Source organism: Adelges cooleyi, unplaced genomic scaffold (genome assembly GCF_023614345.1).
Source record: "Adelges cooleyi isolate 19-005CV unplaced genomic scaffold, UGA_ACOO_1.1 ACOO_flye_CR_arks_rails_tigmint_CR_PRNA_23, whole genome shotgun sequence".
Classification (NCBI taxonomy): Eukaryota; Metazoa; Arthropoda; class Insecta; order Hemiptera; family Adelgidae; genus Adelges; species Adelges cooleyi.
In genome coordinates, this window is record NW_026095893.1 from 18,803,725 (window position 1) to 18,817,227 (window position 13,503).

The 13,503-nt window shown below is 27.3% G+C and overlaps 1 protein-coding gene across 1 annotated transcript; it reads right to left on the reverse strand.

The window, feature by feature from the left end:
* Positions 1-488: 488 nt before the first annotated feature.
* On the reverse strand, positions 489-10,580 carry LOC126835969 (uncharacterized). Its single transcript, XM_050568875.1, has 13 exons — positions 10,420-10,580; positions 6,205-6,271; positions 6,086-6,112; positions 5,952-6,005; positions 5,237-5,287; positions 4,560-4,589; positions 4,444-4,473; positions 4,228-4,284; positions 3,328-3,357; positions 3,167-3,217; positions 2,955-2,981; positions 1,352-1,447; positions 489-754 (listed from the first exon to the last, which is right to left on the reverse strand). Exons 2-13 carry the CDS (start codon positions 6,263-6,265, stop codon positions 489-491), a joined length of 780 nt encoding a protein of 259 aa, XP_050424832.1. The 5' UTR covers positions 6,266-6,271; positions 10,420-10,580.
* Positions 10,581-13,503: the final 2,923 nt, after the last annotated feature.

Here is a 13,503-nt window from a genome sequence, read left to right on the forward strand (position 1 = left end):
GGAGTGACACGCACAAGAAAATTTAAATAAGGTGCCGAATAATTAGGTAATTGTTGAATAAGATATTAGCGCGTAGATGATAAGATGTCAACTAATTAGTATATAGGAGGATGCGAATACTGTCCACTAGCGCGAGTCACGTCACTCCCTCTCCTCTAATTATTATAATATTATATTTGTATTGTGTGCCCAGACCAGGGTGCTGTCCGACGTATTAGACCTCATAGGTTTGGTTCGGAAGTAACGATAACCACCAGCCATGAACAATATTATTATTACTAATAATATGTGAGGCAAGTGCCATCGTTACAGCATATATATTCAATACATAAGCAACAAGTGTTTTCATAAATATGATTAAAACTGTGAATTTTTTATTACATCAAATTAATTGAAAATATTTATACTATAAGGCATGCGTATATGATTTGTGTATAATAATTATTATTATACACAAATCATATACGCATGCCTATTTATACAAGTAATTAAAACATGTTGAAGAATTCTATTTGGTGATAAAGTCGTTGAAGTCCAGTACCATTAGCTTTAAGTTCCCAAATGTCTTCATTAATATATCTATATTTGGTTTCACTATTGTCTAGAGTTTTAAGAACACAAGTTCCATCATGAACTTTAGCAGATTTTATAAATGGTAATTTTTCAAATACGTTTTTGAAACTTCTGTACAATCCCAATAAACGACACATCTGAGGAAAATCTGAGAAAGCCGATCTCAATACAGGGTTTTTGGCTAAAAAAATAAAAAAATAAAAATAGAATTAGAGAACACCACCACACATTACGCAAAAACTAAAATCTAGGATTTCTTTGAAAAATTACTGTATCAGAAACTTTTGTCTAGAATCTTTTATACTAAAAAACATTAATTTGTCATTTAATTTTTGCAATGTAGTTTGTATTAGATTATGAATCTTCTATTATGAGTGATGAGTGATGACCAAATGTAAAAACTTCTACTATGGTTATAACATATTAGGTAATTGATAAGAAATAAAATTGGTTAAAACGAACTGGCATGAACTCTAAAACATTCTAACCATCAATGAACACGAACCTAATTGAAAAGACAATGTCTTATCATACTATAACTACTAAATGTATGTTAGGAAAAAGAGTCTTGTCATACACTCATGTTGTGAGGGCTTTATAGGTACTTCTATTATTCAAAAAATTGTATGTGTTTGTTTTTAGAATGAATGTCTGTAAATATCTTCTTTTGTTTTTGTATTATGATTATTAATATCTTTTTTTTTATAAATCAATAATATTAGTACAGTTCTTTTACGAAAATAGATACATTCATAAAAAATTCTATATGAATATTTACTTATTATAATTGCATGGATTAATTGTATTACAGCAGCACCAGTAAAATATCTTCTTTCACTTCCCAAATATTCCATAGTACAGCGATCTAATTCAACTTAATAACAAATAAGAAAACAAGCAATTAGTTGCTTGTGATAAAATTGCATTACATAATAAAGAGTTGTAATTTTACAAATTTTTACCTATAAGGTACTTTATAAAGCTAAATATTAAAATTTTAACACCCCACCCTTTCAAATTCATAAAAATTATCTAAAAAAAAATGTATTCGGTGCGTTTTACATTTTTTAAACATTGTTGAATTACACTATTTACACGCCTTGCGGTTACTCCTATTTAGATTTCTTGACTGGTTCGCCGACGTTTCGAAACACTTGCATGGGAGTAACCGCAATGCGTGTAAATATAATACCCCATTCAAGTTTTATAATTGTTAAATTAGTTTCAATTTTTTAAAGAACTTTGATTGTTTTTATAAGTTGAACTTTAAAAGTTTGACTTCTACATTACCAATATGTATGATGACTAATCTAAAAAAAATCAGCCACTTTTCAGCCGAGTCTGCGACCACGATAGAACATTTTCATGTCTCGTTGAAGAACCGAATACATTTAGATTAGTTGTGGAATTATAGTTAAAAAAAAAATATATATTACATGGAGCTTCCAGTTACAGCATAAGCCAAGGAGATTAAAAAATTATGTACAATCAAGTTTCTGGCTAAAATTGTAGTGTTTATTATATGGCCAAAAGCAACTTAACATAGAGAATTAAGCTATTTTGAATTTATTGTTTAGTTCTATTGAACGTTGAACGTACAACATATCTTATCTTATCTCATATCAGATAACAGCGTAACGCTTTTTTTGGTAACACTTTTTTTTCTGTTATGTACCGGCTAATTCTCACCCCTATCACTTACCCCCTATCTCCCACCCTATCACTCACCCCCTATCACTCACCCCTATCTCCCGTCCCCGACCTCATCCCGTGTGGTAACGCTTTTTTCGTTACGCTTTTTTTCGGTTATGTACCGGCTAATTCTCACTCCCAACCCCATTTCCATTCCCACCCCCAACGTCATCTTCAACCCCATTTCTTTTTTGGTAACGCTTTTTTCGTTACGCTTTTTTTCGGTTATGTGCCAGAGCTAAGACACGAAAATGTCAAAAACATCATAAACTCTTTCTCTGGAAACTTTTTCTTTATTTTCCTTGAACAAAATTCTGGCATCGGGGGAGCCACTCCCTCTTCTTCAAAATACCCAGAACAATCGCTATATTTAAACTAGGAAACCATAAAATGATACTGCCAGCAGCTATAGGTCCATTGCCGGTATCTGCACAGGCATAAAACCCCTAGAACGACGCGTGCACCAACGCATAATGTTCATCATTAATGTTCTGCTTCTGCCTTTGAACGACCAGGTTTGAGACTAAACCGCAGCTGCTATGACCAAATGAGCAGGTCTGCTACCTAAATTTTGAACACCTATTTGGTGCAAAACCTTTTTCAACCTCTTAGTATGCCAAGTACTGAACTTGTACTTTAGTAATTTACCAAGCCATACCTCCGAAAAATTAATGTACGATTGTGATTACCTTTGTCTACGAATGCTCTTCTCATACCTATAACCAAAATATAATTTGTCAAAACATTATACGGTTAAATAACCATTTTTTTGTTCTTTTTCTATAACAGTCCTATCCTAATATTGAAAATATTTAAATAAATTAATCAATATGAAAAAATTTTAAATAATATAGTACAATTTAAAAATTGTTCGTATAAAAGAGTTCAATTTTGTATTTACCAGTTACAGCATTTATTTCATACCGCACTCTTTGCTGGTACCATAACTTTTCTAAAATTAGAAAAAAAATGTTTAATGTAAATCATTCATTGAGGTTGAAATCAATATGTATGTGTATGACTATTCAAATTTATATGAATAATTTACTACTAAATATTTACCATGCTTTATGACTAAGGCTTCGTTTGTTTCTAAAAATAATATTAAGTAAATTATTATTAATGTATTATTAACGTCATTAGATTTTGTTTTTTGTTCAAAAATAAATAATGATGCACAAGTCAAGCAATAGATATATTTTTTGTGTTTCTGTAATTAAAATAAAACCATTTTATATCAAATGAATATTAAGTAACTACGTGGGAATATTTCCATAATACATTTGAATATATAAATAATATGTTATGATAGAAATTAATAAGCATGTCTATGAAAATACACAATATACAAAATGTTCAGAATTTCATGTATGAGCTGACTGTTTTGACTTTATACGAAAATAATTATAAAAAATTACTTGTACATTTTTTAAATTTTTATCAAAGATTTAAGGTTTTTCAATCAAAAGCTAGACTTAGGGCGGTCTTAACTATTGCATCTTAAATTGTAATGTACATGTAATTTATTTGTTTAATTAATCATAATTTGCTGAATTATTTGAATATTCGATAATATATTTTTAATGTTATTTGGGTTTTATACATAGAATGGGAAGTGAAGTATGGTTATATAACATGCAAATAAAAATAATACTGCATTTAAACTATTTACTAACTTATCTCAGTCAATTTTGTTTTCATTAAAAAAAATATTCGACAAAAGTTGTTAAAAAACAATTGGCCTTTTCATATCCAGTGTTATTAAAGGGAGTTTCTGTTTAGAATTTACATCGCATGTGCCAAAATAAAGTAGATCTTTGTAATTTTGTTTAAAATGCACACAATATTGTGCATTTTATGTCCTTGATTTCAAGAAAAAAACTAAATTAAAACTTTAAGTATTCATTTTACCTTTAACTGTGAATACACTAAATACGAATAATTAAGGCGCTAGAAATTTACCAATCTCCACAATTTCATTTGAAGCCACAGAAGAAGTTGAAGCGTGTTCTTGTGTTCCTGAAAATGAAATGAAAACATTTTATGCTTAATCAATATCAACAATGTTGGAATATTTTCATACTAAATTTAAATGTAGATCATTCATTATGACAGAAATCAAAGTCAATAAAATATACTCTCAATATATTTTATGAAAATTAACTACTAAATATTTACCATGCTTTATGACTAAGACTTCTTGTGTTTCTTAAATTAAAATAAAAACATTGTATACTAAATGAATATCAAATCTATGTGGAAATATTTCTATAATATGTTAAGAAAATGATTACCCGGTACTACCAACATTAAAGCCATTTCCACTGAAATTAACATAAAATAAATGTATTATTTAACGAGTGTAAATTTAACTGTTTATTCTAATATCTTAGAATAATAATAATAATATATATTATTACACATAATGTCAGAAGTCAAGTAGATGACATATTATGTGCTTTAAGGTTTTGGAAAAAAATGTTTGATATGGTAAATTGAATGGAAACTATGCTAGTAGAATGGCTGAATTAAAGAAAATGTGCTCAATTGAATAAAACATTATGATAAGATGAGATTAAAAGGAGTAACGTTAGCTTTGCTTGTCGGAAAAATTCCATATACATTTTAGAATTAGATTTAAGATTTTAAAATCATATATTTAACTGTCTGTTTAATGCAGCCAATTTAAAAGACTTTCTGTGGTCGAAAAGGTTAGAGTGGGCTGGCCATGTATGGCGTGCAGAAGGTGGACTGATAAGACAGGTATTCATTAACGAGCCAAATAAAAAACGACCGTGGGAAGGCCAAGACAACGGTGGTTGGACCGAGTAAAGGACGACTTGAAGAGATTACGTAACGGTGTAAGTATTGAGGATGCAGAGGATCGGGAAGTTTGGAGAGCTTTGGTAGAAGCTGCAAAGCGCCTAAATGGCGCGTGAAGCAAAAAAAAAATATATATAATTATGATTACCAATCGTATATTGTTTAAGAACAATGTTTTTAACAACTGTCATCAAATGACCTAGAAGAAACAAATAATAGGTTAAGCTATAAAAAAAAAAAAGAAAATATTTCTGGTTATAGAAAGTTAGTAAACAAAAAAATAATAAAAGAAATTGAAAAAAAACCTGGGATTAAGACCTAGCCTATCATTTTTTTTTATTTTCCCACATTCCTATTTCCTCTGTTACTTTAAGTTGTTTTAATGAACTTTATCGATTGTATGCTACGATTAGTTTTTAATAAATATTACAAAACAGGATAATTGGGTATTTATTGATTATTTAAGTATCTTATAATATTTTTTTTTTAATTTAACACCAAAATTTCGTTTTACTTTACCTATATCATTTATCACATTCTTTATATGTCAATTTATAAATCAAGCGATCAAGCGATTACCAGTTAGTTTAACACTATTCATATTTTTAGGTTAAAAATTCACAACCTATAGTATTAGAATTAATTAATATTTACTGTTTTTTTATTATAAATAGAAATTATTTGGTTTACATAAATTAAGTGTCTACACTGTTTTTAAAACTCTGCCACTTTACTCCTTATTAACTTTTAATCTGGACAGACTATAGAAACTACAAGAATATTTATTATAAAAGTCGTTCAATAATCAGATAAACATAGCAAAAACATTATGTTTTAGTATTTAAATGTTTAATATATTTTACCTGAACGGTACATTACATCTTGATTGCAGCTAACTGCCAACTGGATGTATTTGTCTGGAAATTGAAATGAATTATATACACACATATTGCACGACTTAAAATATTATTTTGTTAAAAAAAAAACGTTTACTGACTTGTTAGGTAAACCTCATCTTTATACACTGTAAAAAAAAAAAAAAGGTAACTATTAAGTTTTATTTCTTATAGCTCACCTTATCTTATACCTCGCGTAGTCTAAAAATTGAATAATCACCTAATTCAGATACCAAAATATTTACTAAAGTGAACGATATTACAATACGTAACAGTTTCATTTTTATCTGCAAAAATATTAGTTAACATTAAATAAATTTATATTGGACTCAGCCATCTTTTATTTATCATCCCTAATGCGGAGCGGAGATTCTACAACATGTCTAAAACACGATTCATATTCCTTTGATAGTTGTCAATAATATCGAAGTTGTCGCATCAAAGCGTACTTAGATGGTTATTTTATTATTAAATCAATAAATAAAAAGACTACACTAGATCTACCTTTAGTATATTTTTGAGATCAGATATTTAAAACATAATTTTGCAAAAATTTGTTTTTCCCTATCTATCAGTACATAAAATATAGTGTTCTATTAGTGATCTATGTGTAGAATACTTGCCTGGCAAGTTAATGTTTATTGCAGATTTACTGTCAAGAAATTATATGTGTAATAAGGATTACGGAGAGCAAGAATTGGAGGAAGTAATATATGCAATTGAATATAAGAATACTAATATTAGTGAAATAGCAAAAGAAACTGAAAATGATGTTAAGTTGAGTGAGGTGATAAAAGTTTATACAGGTGGCTGGCCTGGAAAAAAAAACAATTGCCAGAAAACATTAGACAATATTGGAACTTAAACAATAGTGTTTCTGTTGAACAGGGTGTAGTCTATTACGAGGATAGGATAATAATTCCAAGTAAATTAAATCTGTTGCACTAAGGCTAGTTCATAAGGGGCACAATGGAGACATTGTTAAAAGCAAAACAGTTGATGTTTTGGTTCACTACGGATAATGAGATAAGACTATTTGTAGTACAAAATATATAAAACACTATAAGTTAAAGTGAATATTGTAATAGATATATTGTTCTGTATTTTTCTGATTTCGACTTAATATTATAGTTAAACTATTTAAAAAGTTTACTTCGTAGTAAAATAATATTGATGTAAAATATTTATGATGAAATCCGATCTCTGCGAGGTGCCATCTTGATTCCCGTAACTTGTTTCACACATTTTGATCAAATTGTCATATTGGTACCGAGAATATTGGGGGGTTTGAATTCATTTGTATTTCAAAACCATTTTCCTAATTTTGCACTAATTCATAAAGAGGTGCTTTATTTACAATAATAAAAACTTTAATATCTAATATACGTAGAACCATACGTTCAAACACAACCTTACATTTTATTAGTAAAAAAGAAGATACTGATGTCTGCCCGTTACTGCCAAAAAAAATTGCAAGTAAATTGTTACATTAATCGTGAAAGCGCAGTTTAAATCTTAAAACTGAACGAATTAGGTGAAAATAAAGGTAAAACATTTAGATAGCAAACGAATGTACACAATAAAACAAATAAATATGTCAATAGAAAATATTCACGTGCAATAATTTAATAAATAAGGAATTTAATTCCTTATGTCTTGAATTTTATGTTTACATCTATATTATTTATAATTGAAGCAATTACAAAACAAGTTAATACAATTTTTATTCTAAAACGGAGTACGATTTTTCTTTTTTAAAGAATAGAAGAATATCACAGTTTTTTTCATATAATTTAGTAAAAACGGATATTTCTTCAAAATAATAAATTAAATTACACAATATAACATTTTTTCAACTTTCGGGAAAATACTATACCTATTAGTATTGTTATGAAGTAATAGTATAGAATAATTAAAAATACAATTATTAATGGTTTTTAATTGATAGTAAAATTTTATATACTAGTGTCATCCATGGCTTGATATATAAACAACGCAGGCACACTATAATTTGTCACTATTTTAGAACCATGCCGGGCGATATAATTATTAATTACGTCGATATTGACAAAGAGTGACATATAAACGGATGCTTTTCTACATTACAACTATATTATCATACACCATAATTCTGAAAGCAAAACCCATATTAACCGTACTCAGTAGATTCATAAAAGAATATTATACAAGTTAGAAAATATTTTAGAGCAACAAATGAAAATTATGTTTTATACAAAGTTGTTCCACTATAAGAAAAAAACAATTTTTAAAATAATTATTCTTTCTTACGTATTGCTAGTAAAATAAAAATAAGAAAGATTATTCCGGAAACGGATACGGTTTGTCGCTTAGAAACTTATAGATTACACGCAGGAGCACTATAAGAAAGACACGTCTGACCGTATTGAGGTAAACACGTTATTAATAAGAAGAGACTAATAAAACACAGTTTTAAATTAATTAAATTACATTAACTTTTTACATGCTTTTCTTTAACTCGCTAATACGTACGTACGTACGTTTGTAGGAGTATTTTGCACTAATCTTTCATGTTTATTCAAATCATACAAAATTAATTTAGTAATCTATTCGCCAATTATGAAGTACCTTTAGTAGGAATAAAAAATAAAAAATAAAATCATACTTTCCTAAAAAATAGTAAAAAGCTAAACTAAAAAGTAAAAAAAATAATTTTACATTCTACTAATCAATTGCATCAATTCAAGTCCTTAATAATTTTATCAGCTAACATTTCAATTAATGTTTTATATGGGAAGTTTTTTTGTAATTTAAATTTGGTTAAATATTAATGTGTGACACATACATTTCATAATACTTTACTCAATGAATTTGGACTTTGTTGAATAGGGCCCACGCTTTTCTTTTTGGTCAATGATGTTTAACATTATTTCAAATTGTGGTTAATTTTTTGTTGTTTTCAAGGTAACTGACATTTTAAATAAAATGTGCTAAAATTGATTGGTAAATTGTTATTGTAGTAAAATTATTTTTTATTTTATTAGCTCACTTTTTTACTATTTTTTTAGAAAAGCATGTTTTTAAAAAAAGTTTTAAGCTAAGATAAATGTACTAAAAATGTTGACTGGTCGGTAACAAGTTTTGGACAACTATTTTTGAAGTACTTAAATAATAATAATTATAATATGAGTATCCAACAATTTCTGGTGATACTATTCAGTTAGTGCAAAACACTTGTTTAAAAGTTACATTTTCATTTTGTGTTCAATGTATTGTAACATAATAGAGTTTCTACGTCTGGAGGAGGAGCTTAACAAGTATCATATAAGTATAATATGGTATAAAACCAAACAAGTGCTGAAATTCCTACACTACAATACCAAAAACAATTAACATCGATTATAAATACAATAAAATATCATAATGTTATACATCACTAGTATTAGGCCAGCAACATTTAGTATTAAAAATATTATAATATGTAGATGTCGATTTACATATTATATGTGGTAATATATTATATATGTGGTATGGATGAACACATTTAAAATAACAAAGCAGCAAGAAGCTACGCACGATTTTTTTTTTTGTAAAAAACGACTACGCTAAAAATTAGCATCAAAGCGTTTATATCGTAAATAGCGTTTATTTGAAAGCGGTTTTACCACTTTTATTAAAAATAATTCTTGTAGACCTGTGACCTTTCTGTCTCTACTGCTTTGATCCCATTATGCCTTGACCCCATGTCCTGGCTTGCTAGGATAAAAACCCTTTCAAATAAACGCTTTGATACGTACTATGTGTACTATGCTACGCGTAGTTATAACCAGAGTTTTGCATAATTTCAATAAAGGATATCTAAAAGATTATGTAGATAACAAATTGTACAAATAAAAATTCTTCGTTTAAAAATATATTCGAATAACTTTTAAAAATATTATTTAAATAGTCTGTAAGTGATTTTTTACACCTTAAGTAGTGTCACTAGTCGCCACCTTCACTCAAGCTTTGTTAAAAAAAAAAAACCATTTTACTTATTGTACATATTACTACAGATTACAGTTAGGCATCATTTTATTAAAATAGATCCAAATAATCATCTAGATAACTCATTTTTCAAATACGTGTTCGTCGTTTAAAAATGTACTCGAATAGTTTTTAAAAAATATAATAAGTGATTTGTTACAGTTAAACTAGTTCCACAGGTTACCCCTTTCACTCAAGTCATCCTGATTTGTTAAAAAAAAAAATAGCCATTTTATTTATTGTACATATTAATAAAGATTGTAAATATTTCCAATAAAAAATTTTTAAAAAAAGTGATTTTTTAAAGCAATTATATTTAAAAATATGATTTCGTGTACATTTAATACATTCTACATTTAAAAATTATATATATATTTTTTTTTTTAATAAAACTAGTAAATATAAGAAAACAATTTCGTATATTACTTACTAAAATAATTGCAATGGTAGTTATACTGACTGATTCAATGGTTTATTTACGACTGAACGAATGGCTAATATTTTGTCGACCGAAACAATACAATTTAGTTGTATTTTTTAGAATTATTTATGCGAATTTGTTAACATAAGCAACATTAGTAATTTTTCGTTATGAATAACATATTGACATTATTCTGAAGCATAATACTAAGTGGAGTATAATATTACATTTGCTCAATTTTATAGTAGTATAAGAAATAATGAAGGCGGGGACTCAGAGGAGTGCTATGTACTCAACACTAAACTTACAAAACAATTCGTTAAAACGATCACCGACGATGAACACGCAATATTAAAATTACCAGATTCGTCTGTGTGTTAACCCAAGAGAAAAATATAGAATCAAGTATATATTATATTATAGTTTATTTGTTAACAAGTTAGGAAAGCCATTGTAATTTTAATGTGATTAATTACATTGTGTCAGTTATCACCTTTATCCGCTGACCCCTTCAATTATAACTTATTGCAAGGATTTTTTGTAAATTCATTTATCGTGTAAATTTTAATCCAATATTGTATTAGTGTTTATCAAACCCAAACTGTTTACCACAGTGACTATTGTAATGTAAACAAATGGTATGTTTCTATAGATATCGAAAACTTTGAATATTATAAGAATCTTTATATATTGCAACAACTATTTGTACAGTTTTATTTCTTATTTTTTTTATTTAAATCCAGTTGTTTTTTTTATTTAAATGTTTGACCTATTTTATTTCTTGCATGTTAGAATGCAATCTCGGTGTTTCAATAATATTAACAAATGCCCAGATATATCTAGTTACTATTATTTTACCTATTGTACTTAAAAGACATTTTTATATAAAATGTTATTTTTACAAAAACGCTAGCGATACTTTTTCTAAAACTTAATACAATATTTTCCCACAATTTGTATGGTTTTAAATTGCTGGGTTATTTTTCAACATAAAAACATGTCGTTAGCAAAGTTGACGTGTTGTTTTTACAACGACTGTTGTAATGTAAATGAATCACAACAACTCTAAGAGTCTTATACTTATAAATGTAAACGAATTAAGAACATGATTTACACAATTTTGACTCTAAAAAAGTAAAAAAAAAATCATAACGGTTACCCTATAATTGGCTATAATTCCTATCAAACATATTATAACTCTTCAGGACAAAAAGCCTAAATCTACTATACTCATAATTAGTAGATGATCCATTATTTGGATACTATTTAACTGTATAAATTACATGTTTTTAAACTTTGACTTGCTATAACTTAGAGAAAACTGGTCAGATCAAGTCGACATTATTATAAAATATTTATTCGGCATGTCTCTGTCCACACTCAAGGAAAATACCAAAATATTTAACAAATATTATTTATCAACCGTTATGTATAAAGGTTACAACCACTTTATTCATATAAAAAAATACCGCCAATACGACAAGACAATTAATTACTTTGATAATAAATAACGAGATTTTTGTGAATTAATGGGTAGGAAAACATATACAAGTATTCATTCAGTGTTTGATTTATTTTTGCTTTTACCGGAGTAGCTTTTCTTTTGTAATGAAGGATATGACTAATTGACTCCATTAATCAAATGTATATATATTTGAAAAATTAGAATTACACCACTCTTACTATTAACGACCTAATCGTTGATTAAATTCTTAAAAATATTTTGTTATTATGCTGATAAAACATTTATGGGGTAAGTAGAAATAATAAATGTATGAAATTAATTCACATTTTTAATGAATATAAAATTATTTTTGGTTAAGCCTCTGACTTGAAACCCGAATTTCAATAACACCTGCCTCGTAGTCAGTTGTTTTTTCTTTACATATTTTGTTTTGCAGTTTCTTTGTATTTACATGTTTGCCTTATTTTATTACTTTTATAATATTTTACCACAATTTGTATGGTTTTAAATTGCACGGTTATTTTTCAACATGAAAACATATTGTTAGCATATCGTTAACATGTCGTTTTTTACAACCACTATTACGATTTCAATAAACCAATTCAATACCTCTAAGATCGTATACCTACTTATAATTTTTAAAGATTAAAGTACATTTACGTAATAATGACTTTTAAAAAAAAAAAATCATATCGATTACCCTATAATTGGCTAAAATTTATTCCTATCAAACATTAACACTTATGGACAAAAAACTTAATTCTACAATAATCGATTAGACTCAAATTAGGTTAACGCATTTAAAATTATATTATTACTGTTATAATGTAACATAGTAATGTTGTTTTACTCCTTAATTTTTATAGCTTTATGCAAAACTTCATTAATTGTCTACTTGATTGTCAAACACTTGATATGAACAGCCACAGTGAATAATTGGAGCTGTGATATTTTAGCTTTGTTGTTTTGAATTTTTGACTACAACATAAAATATAATACTCAATAATTTATCTAATTGTTTTATGCTTTATCGAATTATTATGAATTTTACTGTTAAAAAGTGACAGAAAATAATCAAAACGATTATTCTACAAGTTGTATTAGTCTGCAATTATTCAACCTTAAAAATAGTAGGTATATTTAAAAATAAAGAGGAAAAAACGTTTAAAATATCAGCACATGAAATTTTGGACCTAATGTCATTAACCATATCAAAAAAAAAATAAATTCATTATATTGTTTCACTTAAAGTTATAAGAGTTTAAGAGTTAGAACGAGAAAATAAGTGCGGTTGGGAATCGTATGCAGATGCAAATAGTACTACACTCCACCTTTCCTCTTGCACTAAACTTTAAAAATAGTTATTCAAAATTGGTTATCGATCAGTCAACATTTTTAGTACATTATTCTCAATTAAAAAGTTAATGAAATGTATGGGTTACTTTAAATGCTTAATTTATAAAATTAACAAAATATATACGTTTCAAAAATTGCTATAAAAAAAACTAATTTGGGAGGGGGTTAAAACAAAAAAAAAAAAATGCTGAAAAATTGAGATCTCATTCTATAAAAACATTATGGAAAAATAAATTTAAATATTAATTTTACCCAATGAGATATTGAGTGGT

Excerpts from the sequence above, each read along its gene's own strand:
- LOC126835969 (XM_050568875.1), bottom strand. The coding sequence starts at position 6,265 with ATGAAACTGTTACGTATTGTAATATCGTTCACTTTAGTAAATATTTTG. Across the intron at positions 6,113-6,204 it reads TATTTTGGTATCTGAATTAG|TGTATAAAGATGAGGTTTAC; the intron begins GTGATTATTCAA and ends TTTTTTTTACAG. Across the intron at positions 755-1,351 it reads AATCCATGCAATTATAATAA|CCAAAAACCCTGTATTGAGA; the intron begins GTAAATATTCAT and ends TTATTTTTTTAG.